This window comes from Anopheles coustani, chromosome 2, assembly GCF_943734705.1.
Source record: "Anopheles coustani chromosome 2, idAnoCousDA_361_x.2, whole genome shotgun sequence".
In the NCBI taxonomy this organism is placed as follows: Eukaryota; Metazoa; Arthropoda; class Insecta; order Diptera; family Culicidae; genus Anopheles; species Anopheles coustani.
Genome location: NC_071289.1, coordinates 39,200,212 through 39,222,362, shown reverse-complemented (window position 1 = coordinate 39,222,362; position 22,151 = coordinate 39,200,212). Strand labels below are relative to the sequence as shown.

At 44.6% G+C, this 22,151-nt stretch overlaps 2 protein-coding genes across 5 annotated transcripts; one reads left to right on the top strand and one right to left on the bottom strand.

Moving 5' to 3' along the window:
- Positions 1 to 704: 704 nt before the first annotated feature.
- Positions 705 to 15,481, top strand: LOC131263422 (solute carrier organic anion transporter family member 74D). Of its 2 annotated transcripts, XM_058265622.1 has the most exons (7): positions 705 to 891; positions 5,751 to 6,239; positions 6,302 to 6,643; positions 7,152 to 7,811; positions 7,857 to 8,289; positions 8,353 to 8,558; positions 14,818 to 15,481. In XM_058265622.1, exons 1-7 carry the CDS (start codon positions 705 to 707, stop codon positions 14,991 to 14,993), a joined length of 2,493 nt encoding a protein of 830 aa, XP_058121605.1. In that variant the 3' UTR covers positions 14,994 to 15,481. The 2 variants fall into 2 exon arrangements, with proteins under 2 accessions (XP_058121605.1, XP_058121604.1); XM_058265621.1 differs by having other exon boundaries at positions 7,152 to 8,289.
- Positions 15,482 to 16,245: 764 nt separating this feature from the next.
- Positions 16,246 to 20,528, bottom strand: LOC131262092 (F-box/WD repeat-containing protein 5). Of its 3 annotated transcripts, none has more exons than XM_058264015.1 (8): positions 19,850 to 20,528; positions 19,430 to 19,587; positions 19,175 to 19,352; positions 17,896 to 18,334; positions 17,454 to 17,790; positions 17,059 to 17,399; positions 16,829 to 16,979; positions 16,246 to 16,752 (listed from the first exon to the last, which is right to left on the bottom strand). In XM_058264015.1, exons 1-8 carry the CDS (start codon positions 20,124 to 20,126, stop codon positions 16,621 to 16,623), a joined length of 2,013 nt encoding a protein of 670 aa, XP_058119998.1. In that variant the 5' UTR covers positions 20,127 to 20,528; the 3' UTR covers positions 16,246 to 16,620. The 3 variants fall into 3 exon arrangements, with proteins under 3 accessions (XP_058119998.1, XP_058119997.1, XP_058119996.1); XM_058264014.1 differs by having other exon boundaries at positions 17,454 to 17,821; positions 17,900 to 18,334; XM_058264013.1 differs by having other exon boundaries at positions 17,059 to 17,821; positions 17,900 to 18,334.
- Positions 20,529 to 22,151: the final 1,623 nt, after the last annotated feature.

Here is a 22,151-nt window from a genome sequence, read left to right as displayed (position 1 = left end):
GGATGAGAGATACTGCCGCCCGTGGCTACGGGGATTGACGGTCAGATAGGCCCAGTCGCTCCAGTAATCAGTCCTATTGACCGGACCTATCGGACCATTCAGCAGAGCATTGTCAACAGCATCGTTCATCAAAATACGAGGCGTCCGAAAGGTGCGCACTCACGGTGGTAACACCTGTGTAAGGGTGAAGAGTGGACTAATGGTGCAGTACCTTTGTTGGAGTTGAGGGGGGTTTCCGATAAGGAATCTGCGATTATCTCGCATTCGTGGCGTATCTTGAAAGGGCCGTAGGACTCCGCGGTGTCGAACGCAGTCAGTACCGGATCATTCGGATAGCGGACCTCGGGCCAGTTGGGTTGCCAGGTCTTTGGTTACCCTAACTCAAACGGTCGCCTAACTGTTGCCCGCCGCGTTACGATTCAATTTTTCCCAGAGTCGTTCGTGGGGCGCCATGATAAGTGATAGTGATTTCCGGGACTTTCGTAACGTGATCGGAAAGCTGGTGCATTATTCCGGGGAACGACCTTAGCTGAACAAGTGGTGATTTTGGTTTTGTAGCTCTAATCCAACGCTAGGATAGAACTCCTGGAAAATTTAGGTAGTGATTAAGTGTTCGCAGTATTTAGTTCTAGTGCGTCTAACGGTCCAGTGGAAGGCGCTCGTTAAGTGATATTCCAAAAGCCACAGTGCAACTGTTCAGTACAATGAAGTCCAACTATCTCTGCGGCATATCCTGCTGGCATCCAGCCTGGCTGCAGCGTTTTGCCACCCCGAAGTCGTTCATCCTGGTCTACGGCTTTCTCGGAACCGTGCAAGCGATGGCGTACATCTACTTCGTCATCACGCTTACGACGTTGGAGAAACGATTCAAAATTCCGTCCTCGACCACCGGTAAGCAAAATGATTGGGGGTGACCGGGTTGGGTATCTGACACCCATAGCAAAAAAGTCAAGATTAGATTGAACCACTCCACATCGCCACCCGCTATCCACCTACATTATCTCAGTACACGTCGAACATTCGGCACAGGTTGCAATTCGCTATCGACTACACTATCAGGGTGCCCGGCTTTATCTCCGGTGCGTTCGTCAGACGTGTCTGGACCTCGATTGGCGGTACACTTTACCTAATCCCTCAGCCCTAGACTCCTGTTCAAGGGCTTCGCAGAGTGTCTAGAGGGTTGTTTGCATTTGCAACTGATCGGGAATCACTATTCAAATGTTTCTGATGCTTTATGGCATCACCGGTTACTTACAGTACTAACCTATCATAAACTAAAAGGTTACCTACCACAATATTTTGGATGATCTGTCATTTTACTTCACGAATAACTTTGGGCACGCTTAAGGTGTTCCAGGCAAAAGTCAACAACCCGACGATAGCAGGGGATCTCCAACCAAATGATAAAAGCTATGGTGTATCAGACAAACGTCCAGCTAGCCTCCGGAATCGGTATGCAAACACCACACAGTAGGCTAAGGCTCAACAACCCCCTGGTAAAGGTTTGTGTGCCCTTTGTGCTCGCTCCGTTCAACAAATATGCACCATGCGATTAATTAAATGCCCTTATCGATTTGTAAACAGCTGATTGCGACTGATTGATAAAAAAAAGTACTTCCGTATGTCAATGCTAGTAAACCAAATTGAATGTTTTCCGTGTCGTTCAGCAGCTGTAAATAAAACATGTTGTTTAATGGATGCTAAGATTGTCAATAAAACTAATGTTTGTGTGGTTATTTTTATAAAATTAAGGGTAAGGAGATATATGAAGGAGTTCAAAACGATACTGAAGACCTGTGTTTGTTCTACAATTCATATTATATTTTAGACCTTCATTTTTTTTGTTTTTTGTCTCTTTTTTCTTATGTCAGCATTTCTAATCAAAAGGATTCAAAGGCTTTAGCGCCACTTGATTGATTGATCGATTAATTGTTTGATTGCCTTCAATGCTAGGCAGCAAATTGTTGTACATGATTTTCTAATCGATTGATAGAGCCACTCGTTTCCTTACCTTTAAATGAGTGTTTTCATGTGCCATTGAGCAAATGTTTACTTTTGTTGCAATTTATAATTAAAAATATACATTTTTCCACCATGTTGGCTCCAATTTAAGCACTTGTAAATTGAGATTTGAATATGCTTAACCGTGATTTGTTGTTGACCGAATTAAAATTTGCAGTTATATTTGGATGCTACGGTCAATGTGTGGAGTTGCATCTAAGCTAATTAAGTTACAACCATCATCTGTTTTGACTACTATTTTTTGATCATATGATCTCTAACAGCATATAACTCCGACTATCTTGAATGAGCTAAATGCTTCAGGACAAGATGATATTACGTTTAATTGAAAAGCTTCATAGATTACTTGAACATTCGCATCCATTTGTTGGCTGATGGTAATGATTCTGACGACACGCTTAATTAAGTCTACTCTAAAATACAAACAATGTGAATCTCAATTTAAAAAACAAAATTATCAATATGGTCCATATGTTTTATTAGTGACATTAATTCTTCAAAACGAAGGCAAAACAACAACATTTAACTCTTCGTACTTTTTCTTGTATTGCCTTGACAATATTAATTTGTTTATAGTAATCCGTTTTTTTTTTTAATCTGAACAGTTTCAATTTGTTATTGGACAAAAACTATACCTAGTGATCTTCTTGTTACATTTACGATACAGTTGTTAAGTTATCGGGCTTCGTTTCGTTAAAATTCGTTTTTTTTAACACTTGTACAGGCTCAGAGTAATAATACAACTACACTCATTGCCAATCAAAGTAGTAGTAAACCCATTCTATAATCGGTGCAGATTTAGTGATTCCTGTTCAGCAGATCTTCAGATACTTCAGATAGTTTTTAATAGAAAATACAACCATGAAACTTTTAATCGACCTCCCGTATCATCATTCGGGAATAGGACATAGCACGAGAGTCGGATTTGAATTCGAACCATGTCATTGCTTTATCGCGATTTGTAGGAGGATTTCCGTAGGGTCCGTTCAGATTAGAAAAGCTGCATGCGCTGTACCACCAAGCGCCATGCTGATCCACTGCACAATTATTCGACTGCCACCTATCATTGTCCCTATCCTTCGTAGTGAAGCTATACCCCACTTTGTGTATGAAATCATCTCCTGCCGTTCCGTCATAGTTTCCAACATCTTTAATTTGAAATTCCTCACTTTCATTACCGATCGCAAAATGATCGTAGTGCGTGTATCCATAGTTTCCATGGTAGTCCTTCACCTCGACCATTAGTTCGTGTCTTCGGGCTGAGGTAAGCTTGTGCACGTACTTAAGCCCCAACCAAAATTCATCATCAGGATCTCCGAAGCCGTCACGATACTCCGTCCAGTTGCGGAAAAAGTCTACTTGTCCATCAAATCTATACTGAAACACGATCCATCCACCATCGTACGCAGTCTGCTCGCAATACACTGATAATGGTTTCTGATTATGCTCGAGTAGGATCTCATATTTGCCCGAAACTTTTGTCGGCACTTCCTTGCATGATTTGTAGATTACGCCTTGGTTAGTTTGGTTGTTCTCCGACGGAAACAACTTTTTCTCCAGTTCGTCCAACTTATCCTGCGTATCGGTCGCTGTTGTTTTCACATCTCGCAGAATATCTTCCAAGATGCCCAGTCTGGCCTCGAATTTGCTAAGTTTTTTCTGCATGGTTGCTTCTCTCACTTGTATAGCTTGTTTTTCCTCCTGCAACAAATTGTAACTTGCTTAATACTATTCTGCATTTTTTGAGTTGGCTAACACCTTAATAAAATAAAAATACTAATCACCTTCATCGAATGCTCTATATTATCCAGTTTTTGCTGCAAAACCTTTAACTTATCCAGAATTAATTCTTTTTCATCACCACCACTAGCCGCAGCGGGCTGAGCTGACCAAAACAGAACATTGTAAAACAGTAACACAAAAACTATGCTTATCGCCATTTTTCAGCGAGGGAACAACTGCTCTAGCCGCTTTACTCTTCCGAGTTTAACACAACACTAACGCGAGTGATCGGATGTTGAGTTTTGTGGCGCTGATGATAACGAATACAGTTGGTTTTGTTTTTGGTAGAGTAATGTTATCGCTAAACTCTGATCCAAAATAGCCTAACCGCGTCTTTCTCTGAAATGGACTTTCGGGGCAATTCAGATCTACTAATGGCAGATTCTTTCTAGAAGTGATAACCGCGAACTTGGCTAGAAATTGGTTGTAGCAGATGAATTTGGAAACAGGCAAAACGAATAAGTTTGTATGTAAGGGACTTACTGATTCTTTTGTTTGATATTTAGATGTTTTTATATGAAAAACCATTACATATTAATTGAAACTTACTCAACCTCAACCAAATATTCGTTTCTAACTAACTTAAAATAAAACTTTCAGAAAATTTTACTGTAATAATTCAATTGTAAGTTTTTCTCACGACTAAAGGGTGAAATCTCTGTTTTATGTTTTTTCTCCAACTATGTAATCTACATCGTTGGAAACAATGATGCTGTGATTGAAGCTAAACGTTTTTGATTGTTGCATGTAAAAATGTGTACAAATAGAAACATAATAATATTTATGTAACACGCACAATAAACGACATTTTATGAAAAAAAGATACGTCGTTTTTTTTATAAAGATCGGGATCTCTATGGATTTATTCTTTCCATTTTTATAGGTTTCCTGATGAAGACAACAAAATGATTGTAAGAGAATATGAAACAAGACATTTAAATTTGAAGAGCAAACGGTCACTGAATTCGGTCACTCTCACAGTGGAACGGCAAATAAAACACTATTTTTTTTAGTCCCCCCTCCCTTGTGGAATTCGATAAATTGAGTTTTCACTGCTATTACCTACTCACGTTGCAGTTTCAACATAAAAATTTTTAAATAACGAAAAAAAATGTGTGAAACATTTAGTCAATTTGTTGGTGTTAGTATAAAAAATACATCTCTTGTTCAGCCGGCGTTCATTTCACACTTAATGGTATTCAGTTTTTGTTACAAAAAGTCTAACTTATACAAAATAGCGCGATAACACGTTTGTCTCCATACTTCAACGAAGGAAAAAAAGGAAATATCTCCACAAGTTAATTCTTCCGTGTTGAAACATTACCGACACTGAAGATCGGATGCTTCGATTCTCCACCCAGGACTGAGAGTTATTGCATTAATAATAAAATCCTGGACATTAAACCTCGAATTATTACATCACTGAAATTTATCTTATTCGAAGTAAGAGAAACTCATTTTTCTTCTTTGAGGAATAATTATAGCTCTACAAATTTTACATCAGAGACATTTTCGTATTTTTTTCATGAAAAGCAGCGACATTTCTTTCTTTTTCAAAATTTCTTAAAACATAGTGAAAAGGTGTATTCATTTTGTCTCATTCATTCAATGTTCTAAGAATGCAGACGAATACAATGTATCTATTTTTCTATGGTGAATATTTTTGTTGCCCGTTTTAAGTCTATTCTAAGCATTGAAAGGATGTTTGGTCTATTTCGCTTAAGAAAATATAATTGAACAACAGTGTTTTTTCTTATATCCTCTTTTGCATGATTTTATAATATTTTTTATTAAATTGTTATGTATATTATAAGTTAAAACCTGCTTAAACTTACACGTTGTGTGGCCGACGGAAAGCTCCTCCCTGGCGTTTTCACGTTGTCTGGTTTTTAGTCACCAAAAAAATTGATGAAAAAATTCAATCAATTTCTTCTCCCGATGTACAGGAATCATCCTCAGTGGTAATGAAATATCGCAGATACTTCTCTCGTTGATCCTATCGTACGTGGGAGGCCATCGAAATCGTCCCCGTTGGATTGCATGGGGTGTCGTCTTTTGTGCACTGTCCTGCTTTATCCTCGCCATGCCGCACTTCATCTACGGTGCTGGCGATGAGGCGCTGCGGCTCACGAAGGAGTACATCCGCGAGCAAGAAGAGGACGAGGCGCGCATCCGGACGAACCAGACCGCGGTAAAGAGTGCCAACCGGCTGTGCCTGGACACGTCTTCGCCAAAGGAATGCCTCGAAACGATCTCGGTCATCCCGCTCATTCTGATCTTCATGTCGCAGTTTGTGCTCGGCATCGGTAACACGCTGTACTACTCGCTCGGGCAGACGTATCTGGACGATAATACGAAGAAAACCAACACGCCACTCATGCTGGCGTACGCTTCCTCGCTGCGGACCTTCGGACCGGTGGTAGGGTTCGCACTCGGTAAGTAACCCATCACAGACAAGCAGTTTTGCCCTTTCAACTAATCCCTGTGTTCTGTGTAGGATACTTTGCGCTGAAGATCTACATCGATCCAACGAAGACGCCCATCATCGACAGTTCTGATCCGCGGTGGTTGGGCGCCTGGTGGTTAGGTTGGATATTGCTCGGTGTGGCGATGCTCTTTTTCGCCATTCTCATCGGGATGTTCCCGAAGGAGATACCGAAGAAATCCCCGCCGAACGCAAAGCGGCCCAACTCCAACATGCCTGTGATACTGATGCACGATGCGGAAGCCTTTGGCAAGGAGAAGCAAAGTCTCAGTAAACCCCGGCAAGTGCGCCCTGCTCCGCCAGAGCCCGTGTCCGACTATGTCGAGAGTATCGTGGAATTCCCCAAGCTAAATGGTAAGCTGTTTTGGGGAAATTCGTTCCCTTCTTTTTCTATACCGCTTAATTGGCTGAGCCTTAGCTCACTGTACATTAACGGAGTATCTGTAGTAAGTACTGCAATAAGCCATACGAAATTCCACATAGCCATCTTTCTGCCTGGAGAACATCTAAATGTATGTTTCTAAATAGTCAACTTTCCGGATTCAAATTACTTCAATTCCAAGCAAGTATATCTTGATTTTTTTCGTTAACAAGATTATTTAAAAATATGTCAATTTACTGACCTCACTTCAAGAGGATTTCTAACTTTAGTTAGTGAGAAGATCTTTTGCAGTACATTTGAAGTGCTAAAGTGGTCTTCTATCGGTATATTCGGTGTAGCTTCGTTCACATTACATGGTGTATGTTGTTGTAAAACTTCTTTTTCTTCTTGTTTAATTTATTTATTTACTTAAAATGATCCTATTGTAATGAAGGAATTACTTGACGATACCTAACGAAATGTTTTCTCCTCGTTGTGTAGACTTCCCAATGGCACTGATGCGCTTGATCAAGAACAAGCTGCTCATGTTCAACATTTTGTCCGGGATTTTCTACATTCTCGGCTCGAGCGGCTACATCACCTTCCTTAGCAAGTACATCGAGGTGCAGTTCCACAAATCCACGGCCAACGCCACCGTCATCACCGGGCCAATAACCCTGTTCGGCATGGTGGCCGGTTTCCTAATCTCCGGTATCGTCATCTCGAAGAAGAAGCCGTCCCCTCGGAAGCTACTCTTTTGGAACGTGATCGTCGGGGTGGGCTATATGGCCGGGCAGATCTCTTACCTCTTTCTGACCTGTCCCGATGGTACGATGCCGCTGGTGAAGGGTCGGCTGAACCTGACGACGGAGTGCAACAGCCGTTGCCATTGCGATGGTGTCGCGTACAGCCCGATCTGTCAGGAGGACACGGGTATCACATTCTTCTCCGCTTGTCACGCCGGATGCGAGAACTGGAACACCAGCATGAAGTACTACGATCAATGCTCGTGTCAAAATGAAAACTACTCGCCCATTACGAAGCTGCCCTGGGAGCGGACGACGAATCCTTTCTACACAACGCACGCCGGTGTAACAGACGAGAACTTCTCAACAACCGCAGCCTATCGAGAGACGTCAACCGTTACGATCAGCGCCGCAGGTCTAACGACCGCCTTTGTCATGGACCATCCCCTAACTACTCCAGAATCAGCCGACACAATAAAGCTTCTGGCGGGAAACGAAACCACAGTCAACTACACGCTTACCCATGGGGATCAACACGATTCGCGGTACATCGAAGCGGGCTCTGGTGAACGACCATCAGAAGCGGATACAGATGAGAATCCTATGGGGGAAAAGGAAGATGCTTCGCCGTCCACTGACAATACCATTACGGTGACAGACGCCACAACGATCGCTGAAGCGGCTCGTCGAAGAAAGCGAGCTACCGAAACGATCGACACAGAGCCGACAACAACGACGAGCCCACCGGATAGCGTCCTGTATGCGGCTAAGCTCGTTCCAGGAGCATGCCTGAAGGGATGTGCTCTCGGTTTCTACCTTTTTTCGATCATTTCCAGCATCATCAACTGCCTCGGTGCCTCCGGTAGAATCGGCAATCTTTTGGTGAACTATCGGTAAGTAAACACCGGTAATATGCTGTACAGCAGTATACTAACAAAAACTTGATCTTCTTCTAGGTGCGTTTCGAAGCAAGATAAATCCTTCACGCAAGGACTCATCCTTATGATGATTAGTCTGTTCGCCCTCATCCCTGGCCCAATCATTTACGGTCGCATCATCGACAGTACGTGTCTGGTGTGGACGGAGGAATGTGGGAAGCGTGGAAACTGTCAACTATACGATCAAAAGATGTTCCGATATTATATCAACATTACGGCGCTCTGTAAGTTCGAAATCATTAATTTGCAATTTCATTAAAGTAAACATTTGTTATTGAACTTCAAAATAATGTTGTTCGAAGAAGTACCTGTGGGTTGTGCACATTTCTTCAAGCTCTTAGGTGAAGTGTGGATATCTTTTTAATAATATTTGTTTTCTTATTAATTATAATTTATTTGTTGGCTCATTTATCGACATTTGAAGTGCTGCTCTTCAAATGCTTATCCTACTGATTGAAAATACACCATCTGATGAGGTTTATGAAGTATACAGTAGTAGCAGTGTTGTGATAGGACCTGACCCGATGGATAAGCTTTGGGCCACTCACTGATAACTCGCCGTTATCAGCTGATGTGGGTTCCTGCTATCCATCGGGGTCAATGCGCAGCGTCCGTCGACCAGTGGACTTCGGCTGGGGATCGGTAGAGGATCGGGCACGGACGAGCCGCGCGTGGCGTCTGTTTTATGTACCGTTAAGTTTTAGGCCAAGGACCTCTGTTTTTAAAGTGTACGTGATCGTCATAGTAAATATAGTTCTAATGGTTAATTATGTAATTTATGTGTACTGATTGAAAAGACCAGAGCTACACGAAAGAACATAAAAGTGGCGACGAGTGAAAAAAAAAAAAACGCTTTTTGTGAACGTGTGCATTAAAGACACAAGACTTTTGGTACGAGCGTGCACAGTGAAGACAAAATTCCGCGTCCACGGGCAAAAAGGCGAAGGATGAGCGTTAACGGAAGCGGTGCATCCGAGTTTCCAGTGGAAGGGGACGAGCGTCGATCATCCGCGATCCGCTCTGGTGGTTTTGTTCCTGGGCAACATCATTTGCAGCCCGCCAACGAAAACCAAGCGCCATGGCCACAGGCTCCATTGCAAAGCGCATCCGCGCAGCCCGCCAACGAAAGCCAAGCGCCATGGACTCAGCCTCCATTGCAAAGTGCATCCGCGCAGCCATTGCAGAATAATTTTGCCGCGTCATCCGGAGCGCCTGGGCAGAATTTTGATTTTGCGATGCTGGCCCAAATGATGCAGATGATGCAGCAGCAAATGCAGCAACAGCAGCAGCAGATGCAGCAGCAGATGCAGCAACAGCAGCAGCAGATGCAACAACAGCATCAGTTATTCGCCCAATTGCTGCAGCAGCCGAAATCCGCATCACAGCCTTCCCAGCCGACAAATAGTGTTCCCAGCAATCCCGAGGTGATTATGGATGCTTTATCGAGTAGCATCACGGAGTTTCGTTACGAGGCGGAATCGGACGTAACTTTCGGTGCATGGTTTGCACGATACGAGGATCTGTTTGCGCAGGATGCCTCTCGCCTCGACGATGCAGCTAAAGTGCGTTTGCTGATACGCAAGCTGGGACCCGCCGAGTACGCGCGGTACACTAGTTTTATCTTGCCGAGTGTCCCTCGTGACTTGTCGTTCGTCGATACTACGAAAAGGTTAACAGCTCTTTTCGGGAAAGCAGAGTCGCTCGTTAGTAAGCGATACACTTGTTTGCAGCTTACAAAGTCGCGGAACGAGGATTTAGTTTCATTTGTCTGCAGAGTGAACCGCTCCTGCGTGAATTTTCAACTTGCCGCAATGAGCGAAGAGCAATTTAAATGTTTAATGCTCGTTTGCGGATTGAAAGACGAAGCCGACGCTGAAGTGCGAACGAGGCTTCTGTCTCGAATCGAGGAGCGAAACGACGTGACATTGGAGCAGCTTTCCGCGGAATGTCAACGGATCGCGAGTCTTAAAGTCGACAGCGCGATGATTGCAGCAAAATCTAATGATCGCGTCCTGGCACTAAGGGCCAGAGGACCGCGATACCAGTCGCCTGGTCAAGATCAAGGAGGAAAATGGCGGCAAGAACGTGGCGTGTATCGAGAAACTCGCGACAAGCCGGCTGGGCCTTGTTGGTTGTGTGGAGGTACCCATTGGGCAAGAAACTGTTCTTATGCCCAACATAAGTGCCGTGACTGTAACAAAACGGGCCATAGAGAGGGTTTTTGCAACCAACAAAACGGTAGGCGCCAGCGGCGAAAATCCAAGAAATGGAACAGGCGCACTCCGGTTGAGACACGTTTTGTAACGATCAACGTCTGCAAGGTGACGCAAACAAGAAAATTCGTCGACCTTCTGATCGGCAACAAGAAGGTGCGCATGCAGCTCGACACCGGTTCGGACATCACGGTGGTCGGACGGAGTGCATGGGACCAGTTGGGTAGGCCAACATTGAAGCCGGTAGGAGTATGCGCGAGGACGGCGTCTGGCTCGCAGCTGCAGCTGGATGGGGAATTTACGGCAAGGGTAACGATTGGCGACAGGACAAAGGTCGTCGTTATTCGCGTCATACAAGCAGACTTGCAGCTTCTGGGAGCAGATGCGATCGAGCAGTTCCAGCTCGGGTCGGTGCCAATGGACCACTTTTGTAACGCGATAAGCACAGAAGCGCTAAAATGGGAAAGCAAGTTCCCTAAAATGTTCAGTGGAAGTGGATTGTGCACTAAGGCAAATATTCAGCTGCGGCTGAAGGATAATCACCGTTCAGTATTTTGTCCCAAACGTCCGGTTGCATACGCGATGCAAGCTATTGTGGAAAAAGAGCTAGACCGCCTGCAAGACTTGGGTGTTATCACCAGAACGGACTATTCGGATTGGGCAGCCCCAATCGTGGTAGTGAGGAAACAGAACGGCAGTATAAGAATATGTGGAGATTATTCAACTGGCCTGAACTCAGCTCTCCAGTCCCATGAGTATCCACTACCACTTCCAGAGGATATTTTTGCAACACTTGCTCAGTGCCAGTTTTTCAGCAAAATTGACCTTTCGGACGCGTTCCTGCAGGTGGAAATAAATGAGCAGTATCGTCCGTTACTTACGATAAATACGCATCGCGGACTATACCATTACAACCGCCTGCCACCCGGGATAAAGATTGCACCAGCGGCATTCCAGCAGCTGATGGATGCAATGCTCGCCGGATTGAATCGTACATCCGGGTACATGGACGACGTAGTCGTGGGAGGAAGAACAGAGCGTGAGCACGATGAGAACCTGCTAAACCTTTTCCGGCGCATCGAAGATTACGGATTTACCATCCGCGCGGAAAAGTGTGCATTCAAAATGACTCAAATTGAGTATTTGGGGTTCATCGTTGATAGCCAGGGTCTCAGACCGAATCCCGAAAAGATAGCAGTAATTCACGAGTTGCCGGCGCCAAGGAATGTGAGTGAAGTACGATCCTTTTTAGGAGCCGTGAATTATTACGGGAAGTTCGTTCCAAAGATGAGAGACCTTCGGTACCCTCTGGATGTGCTGCTGAAAAACGAGTCACAATTTGAATGGACACGCGAGTGCGAAGATGCCTTTCGGAAATTTAAAGAGATACTGGCCTCCGACCTGCTCCTGACGCATTACGACCCCAACGCGGAAATAGTGGTTTCTGCGGATGCTTCGTCGGTTGGTCTAGGCGCAACGATCAGCCATAGATTTGCTGATGGATCGATGAAGGTGGTGCAGCATGCTTCACGAGCCCTAACGAAGGCAGAAGCAGGGTACAGTCAGATCGATCGTGAAGGTCTAGCGATCATTTTTGCCGTTAAGAAATTCCATAAAATGCTGTACGGACGCCATTTCCGGTTGCAGACGGATCATCGACCACTGTTGCGCATTTTCGGCTCCAACAAGGGTATACCTGTTTACACAGCCAACAGGTTACAGCGTTTTGCTCTGCAGCTTCAACTGTACGATTTTAGCATCGAATATGTTAAAACGGATCAATTTGGCAACGCGGACGTGCTCTCAAGGCTAATAAGGGAGCACGCAAAACCAGATCCAGAGTACATCATTGCAAGCGCTGAGTTGGAAGAGGACGTGAGTTCCGTTGTAATAAACTGTATTAACCTATTTCCGCTTCATTTTAGAGATGTCGCGAAGGCAACGGAATCCGACCCGGTACTGCGGCAAGTAACAAAATACATTATGGAAGGTTGGCCGCGAGACAAATCATACGGCGAAGATTTGGCTCGCTTTTTCCACAGAAGCGAGGCCTTATCCACGTTCCGGGGAAGTATTTTGTTCGGGGAGAGGGTGGTCATCCCAAGAAAGCTACAGCGGCGTTGCTTGGAGCAGCTGCACGAAGGACATCCAGGGATCCAAAGGATGAAGGCGGTGGCTCGCAGTTATGTGTACTGGCCAAGCATCGATAGAGACATTGCCGAGTACGTGAAAACATGCCACGCCTGTGCAGTAGCATCGAAGTCCTCCCCACGTGAGAAACCCGTTTCCTGGCCAGCTACCAAGAAGCCCTGGGAGCGCATCCACATCGATTATGCCGGTCCAGTTGACGGTGATTACTTTTTGGTAATGGTTGATGCGCATACAAAGTGGCCAGAGGTAGTAAGGACATGTAGCACTACGACAAAGGCTACTATTGCGATGATGCGGGGCATCTTCGCAAGATTTGGCTATCCCGAAACGTTGGTCAGCGATAATGGGCCCCAGTTCGTATCGTCCGAGTTTGAGGATTACTGTTGTAGAAACGGCATAGACCACGTGAAAACCGCGCCGTTTCATCCTCAATCGAATGGGCAAGCTGAGCGTTTCGTGGACACGCTAAAAAGAAAAATGCAAAAGATCCACGAAGGTGGAGCCACACGAGAGGAATCACTCGATATTTTCCTTGCATCTTATCGGATGACTCCCAACCCGGTTGTAAGAAATGGCCAAACTCCGGCGGAGGCTATGCTGGGGCGAAAGGTTCGGACCGCCCTAGAACTATTGAAACCTCCCTCCGCAGAAAAGGAAGCACCGCCAGTGGGCGATAAACGGTTCGGTAGCGGTGACGCCGTTTATACCAAGATGTATGCTAGAAACTCTTGGCGGTGGGTTCCAGCACGGATTGTACGAGAACTAGGTACGGTGATGTTCGAGGTGGAGACCGAGGATCGCAAGGTGCATCGACGTCACCTGAATCAGCTTAGAGAGCGCGGTGCTGCCACGCCAATTAATGCACCTAGTAATACCGTAGAGCCGAACCGATTGCCGTTGGATTTGCTCATCGATCCAGCGCCGCAGGAAACAAGGCCGATTTCTCCTGCAGGGCAGCAAATCATCGCATCGGATACGGTTGCATCTCCACGTCCAGTCCCTTTCGTGACTAGCAGACGACGGCAGCCGATACAAGAGCCACGCCGGTCTTCTAGGCCTAGAAGACCCCCACGTAGGCTCGACGAGTATCGTCTGAATTAAAAGGGGGAGATGTTGTGATAGGACCTGACCCGATGGATAAGCTTTGGGCCACTCACTGATAACTCGCCGTTATCAGCTGATGTGGGTTCCTGCTATCCATCGGGGTCAATGCGCAGCGTCCGTCGACCAGTGGACTTCGGCTGGGGATCGGTAGAGGATCGGGCACGGACGAGCCGCGCGTGGCGTCTGTTTTATGTACCGTTAAGTTTTAGGCCAAGGACCTCTGTTTTTAAAGTGTACGTGATCGTCATAGTAAATATAGTTCTAATGGTTAATTATGTAATTTATGTGTACTGATTGAAAAGACCAGAGCTACACGAAAGAACATAAAAAGCAGAATACAAGTTTATGATATTTTCCCAGCTACTGAATACTTTTCATCATTTTAAATGTGGTAATTTGTTTTTTCCACACATTCAGTGTGTTTGTCCATATTAATAAAAGAGGTATTTCCATTCAAACAAAAGGGTACCAAATGCAATTATAATTCACCCTGAATTGTAATAATCAAAGGGTCGAACAAGTAAGGTCTCTTTAATTGTCCCTTGTTGGTTAGAATATTTAAAATGGGTATGGATTTTTTTAAATTTTAAACCAAACCTGCTATATATTACGTTTGTAAATTTATATAATCAAAACTATGTTTAGATAAAGCAAATAATAATGTTACCTTTCAGTTTTTTATACAAACAAATTCAAACTAGATACTTGTATATGAAGTAGTTTCATTTTTATTGAAGCAATTAAATTGATTTTTTAAGATACCTTCAACCACTTTAAAACATTGAAGAACAGCACTGTATATGTTTTTCCTACATTTATGATCATACTTAATTTTTCATTACATTAAGGGCAACTTTGATTAACGTAAATTTGTTTCATAAAACTTCGCTGTGAGTTCTTATCTTCTCCTACGGCGTTTCCATATCACTTTTTATTGAAATCCATCATACATCTACAGCTTCAACTTGACACCCTCGACACTAATTACTCTGCTTTCCCTGTCTTGAACACGCAGGTCTCACATCCGTCGGGGTATTTTTCGACGGACTCGTTTGGTGGTACGGCAAGACGTTGGATTTGTACGGAGAGCGGGAGATGGCTGAGCAACAGCAAAGGCAGCAACAGTCGCAGAGCCACAAAATTAACCCGGAATCGATCAGCAATCAAGCGTTCAAACAGGACACTCGATAGATAGGAGCGTGACCTGCATCAGTGAGCTATGTACATTATGTATTACCTTCTGTGTTTGTTTGTGTCTTGTTAATTTTTTTTTAATTTTCAAATAAGAGATAAGGCGCACAATGCGTGGGGTGGTGCATTTTCTTGTTTATTTACGTCTCCCCCACCCAGGTGGTGGGAGAGGGAGGGTTGGGACCTCATCCTAGGAGGAGAATGACCCGGTAAGAATTCGGTAGAAATAAAGCAACGATGTTATTCCATCCATGAAAGCCCGGAAAGTTGAGCAATCAAAGGTTAATGTGAAATTCAACGAACCAATAACACAAGGCGATGATTCATTGACATCATCTGATACAGCCAATTGAAACAACAACCTCTAATTGATAACAGCACCTCTAAACATAAATTAAGAAGAAATTACCGAAGGTTGAATGTTTTTTGCCGTTCAATCCCAACTTTCGAACTGCCTCGAAAGAACAAAACAATTATAGGGTTTTTACCATCCGGAAATTGTCGTTATGGTTACATTAAAGGTAAGCTGGGTGATTTTTTTTACATGAAACATGCTCTTAACACCTTGTTGACGGGAGACGAAGATCTTCGTCTGTTTTTGACTCAACGTTGAGGACGGAAAGACGGACATGTACGTTGCACGCATACCATTGCACAGTCGAGCATTCGGGTTTTTGGTTCGTTTCGTCGTATCCGTTTCGATCGGTCGTTCGTTACCGGGGACCCCGGTGACAGCAGCTAGTTTTGGGAAAAAAACGCCCGTCAACAAAGTGTTAAAATAAATAAATAAATCTTTGCAATACATATTTAGTTATTTGTGTATTTAAAAAAGTTTATTTATTACCAAAACTTTTTCTAATAATACATAACATTACTCTGTTCGCCTGCTTTTTGATTTCCTTTAGAATGACACGAACTGAAGTGAGGAAAACAAACATCTCAATGGGTAATTCTGAATTAATAAGTCCTAGCTGTACGAACCACTTGGCATGGAGTGTAAAAAAATACGATAAAATCAAATGAAGAATATTTAAAACAAAAAAACAATTGTTTGTGAGAATAAAGCGCAGAATCCTTTAATGCTGAAAATGAGACTCCAAAAAACATCGCCACGACTTTGTTGGTCAACAAATAATCGTCGGCGAGTGAAAATTGTTCGAAAATGAACATATCAAGACCGCTGACAATTGTTTACTCAAATGACTTTGAATTCGCTTAAACAAGTTCACATTTAAAATTTAAAAAAAAAATGTCTCTGGTAATCTGTTGTGATTTCTTTGCTTTTCACTGGTTGTACCACAAACGTTATTTTGTGATGTTTTTAGCTTTTAAACTACGATTGGCGTAGTTCGACTACGCCCTCCGGTATTATGATTTCATCTTCAACATTATGAACTAATAAAATATCTTCCACTAAAACGAACGATAAAAAATTAAACCATTTCTGGCAAAGAGAAAACAAACTTGACATTCGCTGACCGCCTTTTGTTCGCGGTTCATGCGCGTTCTTTTCCCCGACTAGAGTATAGGTGGTCACTCTTGGCTCGTTACTTCGCAATAGATGGCGCAAAACTTCTATTGCGCCAACATCCGGCACATTGGTTTTGAATACATTCCTTCGTAAGTCTTATACGAACGATCTTCCCGCGTACTGATGTGGCTGTGGAGGTGGGCGATTTACTTTATTCTTTCGATACTCGGACGCCCGAGCGGTGGGCGGAATGCCCAGTTTTTTCGCTTTGGACAGTGATCGCCAAATCTACGCAAAGGATAATAAACAATGAACCCGTCCATTAATGCACCTTACTGCCATTGGCAGGTTTTTTTCAACTTACCTTAATTTCATAGTCATCGCTGGTGGTTACAAGCATCTCATTATCACGTGGGTTGAAGGCAACGCTATTGACCACATTGTCGTGCTGGTACTTCGCCAGACAAACACCGTAATATCGATCCCAGATGAATGCGTGCATGTCTTCCGCACCGCTGTGAAAAATAGACGGGAAACAATTTGCATTAAGTGACGCCACTCGCCCCGTTCATCGCAACGGATCCTTTGACCTACCTAGCAACGTAGTTATCACAGACGTCCAGGAAGATAAAGAAACATTCCGTATTCGGAGTGTACGCCTTGTGGGCACGCAGCATCTTGCCCACCTTTTTCAGCGTCATCAGATCGATCACGTGTATGTCGATCTCCTGCGCGATCGCCGGAGGTTGCAGTGGATTGCGAATGACGCAGTTCTTCGGCCACGGTCGACTGTTGACGTATAGATAGCGATGGTCCGGGCTTAGCCCCATTCCGATGATGTGGCCGTGCAGATCAATCAGCTTGTCCACCTTGTCAAACCGGCCGGCCACCTCATCGTAGTTGTTCCAGTTCGGTTCTCTCGGTGGCGATTCGTTCTGTAAGATATACTGCAGGCGAATTTCTTCCGGTGACATCTCGCCCATAATTACCTGCAACTCGCGCTGCCGATCGCGCAGAGCGATGCGCTCCTGCAACGACGGACCCGGGTCGAGGCGGCGCGGAAAGTTGACACTTGTAATGCGCTTGAACCCAATCTGGTGCGGTGTGTACGTTTTCGAGCCGGTCGAGAAGATCAAATACTTTGGGCAAAGGTTCTCCAGATCGTCGTCGCCCTCGGACAGCTCCTCGTCGTCGCAGTCGTCATCGTCGTCTCCCAGGCAATCATCCGACGATTCGTAGTACGAGTCGTCGTACTCTTGCCGGAACTCCTCCACATACTGTATCGGGCCGGCGTAGTCTCCATGGTCGGGAGGTTGTTGACGCGAACTGGCAGCGTTTGCGGGTGCATTGCGTAAATCTACCAAAATCACCAGGCAAAGAAACGGTCATTTTTCTTCGCCCAACCAATAACACCTCGCAGTTACGCGCTACTTACGCTCATCAGCCGCCTCTGCCGCTGGTTCTTCGTCGGAGTCCACATCTTGATTCATCTGGTAGTGTGACAGTGGATTACCGGCTCGACGATCGTTTTCGCTAGAGTCCTCGTCCGTCGGTTTTTGCCCACTGCTCGAGCTCTCACCGACCTCATTCTCCTTTTTAGCTCCGCTATCATCGTTCAGCCAGGGGCAGTTCGCTATCATGATCGCCCGTATCGAACTGGCGTTCCGATTGTAGAATTTGTACATTTGTTTTCGTACGGGGGTGTGCTCGGAGTCCACCTCTTGATTGGCCTTGTTCAGCCAAAGTATTGACGTGCTGACCAGATGCGCCAGCCAGCTCATGTCGCCCGAAAGCAGATGCTGATCGCTAAACCATGTGCCGAAAATATCGTACGGTCTGTTCGTCACACGGCATTTCAAAGTGAATCCATCTGTAAAAGTATAACCATAATAATTAAATGAGATTACACTAACATTTTTAAATATTTCGACGTATTATATATGTTCCCATGAAGCCAAAAATATGTCGATAAAGGAATGCGGCAATAATTGTAGTGTAGTTGAAATTCATTCAAACCAATGCATTGATTTCGTTGGCAATTGAATTGAGTCATCTCTTAGTCTCATCAAGGCAGTCACAAAGTCTTGCAAAAGAACTAAGAAGATGACTGTCAAACAGTATTGTTAACAAGTCCTGAGACTGGTTTCACACAAACTTGCATGTTTCCCACAGCATCCATAAAGCGTCTGTCTTGAGTCCATGCGAATGTGATAAGACAAACCGAATTTGCCAAACGAGCGGGGTAAACCCAAAAACCGGTTTTGCCTACAATCTTTCACTGATTGAGGAATATTGGTTTCCAAGACGGTTGTGTAAAATTTGTGAAGCAAACGAAGTGTTATTGGAAGTGCTTTTACAAAAACAAAACATAAATTTAACTATTTTGGGATATAATTCCGTGTATGACTGATCTAAAATGTGTACCTATTACCGGTTTTTAATCCTTTCTACATTACCATTTAATATAATTCGGACAAAAGCTTACAATCATAAGAAATTATCGAAAATCCGTTGTACAAAACCAGTAAATGAGCCAAATCCAGAAATCAATCAAACCAACGTAAACTCCTATCGGCAGATAGATGTATGAGAGAGTTATCAGAATTAATTAAGTGCATGTAAAGGGGTCGTAAACCGCATCCGTAACGAGTCAATTTTCTTTTCAAAACCCATCGTTCAGACCCACCAAACTTTCTTATCAAAAACTTACTTTGGACAGTAAACACCGCAATCTCGCCGGAAGTGCTGTGCGGAGAGCCGAAGTGAACCCCGGACACCAGTAGCAGCGTGTCGCTTTGATTGAACTGCGAAAATTGTGTGTACTTCCAGCTCAGTTTTCGCATATCATACGAGTCGCGTATCGTCGACGGATACGCCGAGTTCCAAAGCTGTAATGTAGCAGCACGATTTTAGAGGTTTTATTTTTAAAACAAAAAAAATGGATCGCATATGTACGGGCACTTACAATCACAAATCCATCCTTCGAGCAAGTGGCAAACATTTTACCATTGTGCGAGAAGCTAACGTGAAGTACTTGATGTGAATGACTCGTTAGAATGTCTGTCAGGACCATCGGAACGTTGCTCGTCAAGCGGCGGTACTCTGCGCGCCAGGATTCTGCACCTTTTTATGTGTAAGGGAGAGAAAATGGATTAGTTAAAGCAAGCCAGTAATCAACCTATCGCGCTTTCTCACACCACATTTTGTTGATGCTTGATGTAAACACGCAAAAACCTAGCGCATCGGTTGACGATCGTGCATTATGTCACCGCAAGATGCGATCGATCCGAGGAGGCGCTACTTTTGCGCTCGATTATCGAATTGGCAACGGTTTGATTGCATCGGCACATGAGCGCATATTGCGCGTCATGCGCGTTATTCTTACCTCGTTTCAACGGGATCGACGGGTCGACATTGAATTCGGCCTGAAAATATTTCTTCCAGATGTAGTCATCCATCGACAGCTTGTGCCAGCGTTTGCAACATTGACTGGCATTCAGCAAATCGCGCGGTTGTAGTCGCAAAAATATTGTGTTGAACAGTGGCTCCGGCAGAAATACCCACGGACTGTTATCCAGGTACACGCCACCGTCGTCCTGTTCGCTAGGGGTGCTGGACGTGCTACTTGCATCAGCCATTGGTACATCGTCCATTTCCGCCATGGAAAATCTCGTTTCCACCGTTGTTCAAGCGTTTTTTTTTTCTATTTCTTCGCCGTACTCAACACAATACCACCTCCCACAGCACGGCAGTACTTCCGCCGAATCTGCCGACTGCGAAGTTGCACCGTAAACTTTCACTATCTACGGTTGGTTCTCCGTCTCCGTCTTGTGCTGCCGTTCGTTGGCAAACTACGGAGATGTTTTACTCCCGCTACGCAGTAAAAAAAAACACACGCACGCACAACCGTACTCACAGCCCCTAGGAAAACGTAAAACACCGACAACGGTCACGAATTATTCCGTTTAAATTAGGGTGTTACTATAATTATTTAGATAATTGACGCGACGGAAAAACCTTGGACTGAGTTTTAGCACCCGACAGCTGACCCAAAGCGGATCGACCAATTGCTCACCATCAAGTGCGATGTCGATCCGTCGGGTAGCAAATAAAAATAAATATTAGTGTTGGCAGAATCGGGATTCGGAAGATCCTAAGATTCGATCCCTAGACGGATTCCAAAGATTCGAATCCCATTTGACTCGGGGTCCACACTACAGCGCGACGTCCCGTCACGAAACGCGCCGTCGCCTGACAGGTGGCCGAACTCCATGCAAAAAAAGGGTCGCAAAAATCGCGCTAGACATTGCATAGTGTAGATACAGCGAAAAACGCGCTAGCTCTTGTCAAATGTCAATTCGAAACGTAAACAAACCGACAGCTGGACAAAACGTAAACAAACCGAAACACAAACGCGAACAAAACGAGCAGTTCCAGTTCGGTAGTGCATCAGAGCGGATGTTAGCAGTGCACAAGTTTCCTGAAAGGGTTAGCGGAAAAGTAAGGTTACGGCACGACCGCGTGGTCACCCCGAGCTGGAGCTCAGGTAAGAAAAATCCTAGCTGCCGCACATCTCGTTCTGTTTGAGTCAATCAAGCGGACCACGAGTTCTTGTGTCCTGACAACGGAAGGAATTATCCCTCCCGTGGCCGGCGGGTGGACATATGGCTATTATTAGCCGGTCCTAAAGGACGAGTCCCTTCATAGGAGTTCGGACAGAGTCGGTACGCCTCTGATTACGAGTAAGGGAACAAACGTTCGACTTAGCGTAGGAGGATATACCCCGACTCGCATAGCGAAAGAAGAAGAAGAAGAAGAACAAAACGAGCAGTATTCTCCACAAAACATCGGATTTTTCGTTGTACTACTTATTTCTAGCCTTGACAAATGTAATTCAGTTATGAAACCCCGTTTTAATTGATATTTTTACCAAAGTTTTTTCGGGTGCCGAAACGTAACCAAACTGCTAAGAACAAAACAGTAGCGCGATTCGCGCGACATCGCACAAGGTTTTTTACTCGGGGTCCACACTACAGCGCCGCGAACTCCATACAAAAAAACCTAGCGCGATTTGTGCGACATCGTGATAGTTTTTTTTTTTTCATATGGAGTTCAGCACCTGTCAGGCGACGTCGCGCTGCAGTGTGGACCCCGGGTTATATGGAGTTCAGCTCCTGTCAGGCGACGTCACGCTGTAGTGTGGACTCCGAGTTAGGTAGCGCTCTGTGACCAGCCCAACAAACCAAACAAACACGACAATGTTTGAAGGGAGCTCTGCCAATTGTCGTGAAGAGCTGTCACTCATCCCAGCCGCAAGGTAGCAGAATAAACAATGTATATACAGTTCCACCGTGGGATACAGCCCTGCACGACAAAATCAAACTGTTTTGTTCTGTGTCGTGTTTGTCTGACATATTCTATGCAGGTTGACAGAGCACCTCCATATGATTACATGGGTTTGTTCGTGTGTTTTTTGTCGTTTTTGTCGGGTTTGTCTTGTTCGATAGCTGACAGAGCGCTGCCTTAAGTTATCTTCTTCTTCGAAGCAGCTAGCGACACAAAACTGCACAGGGGACTTCTCCAACCTTTGTTCTTTGCGAATATACAAAAAAAGAAACAAAAAAACTCCAATTGCGGAAATAATGAGACACGAATGAAAAAAGTCTTGTTTTATGCTCTCAGCTCGA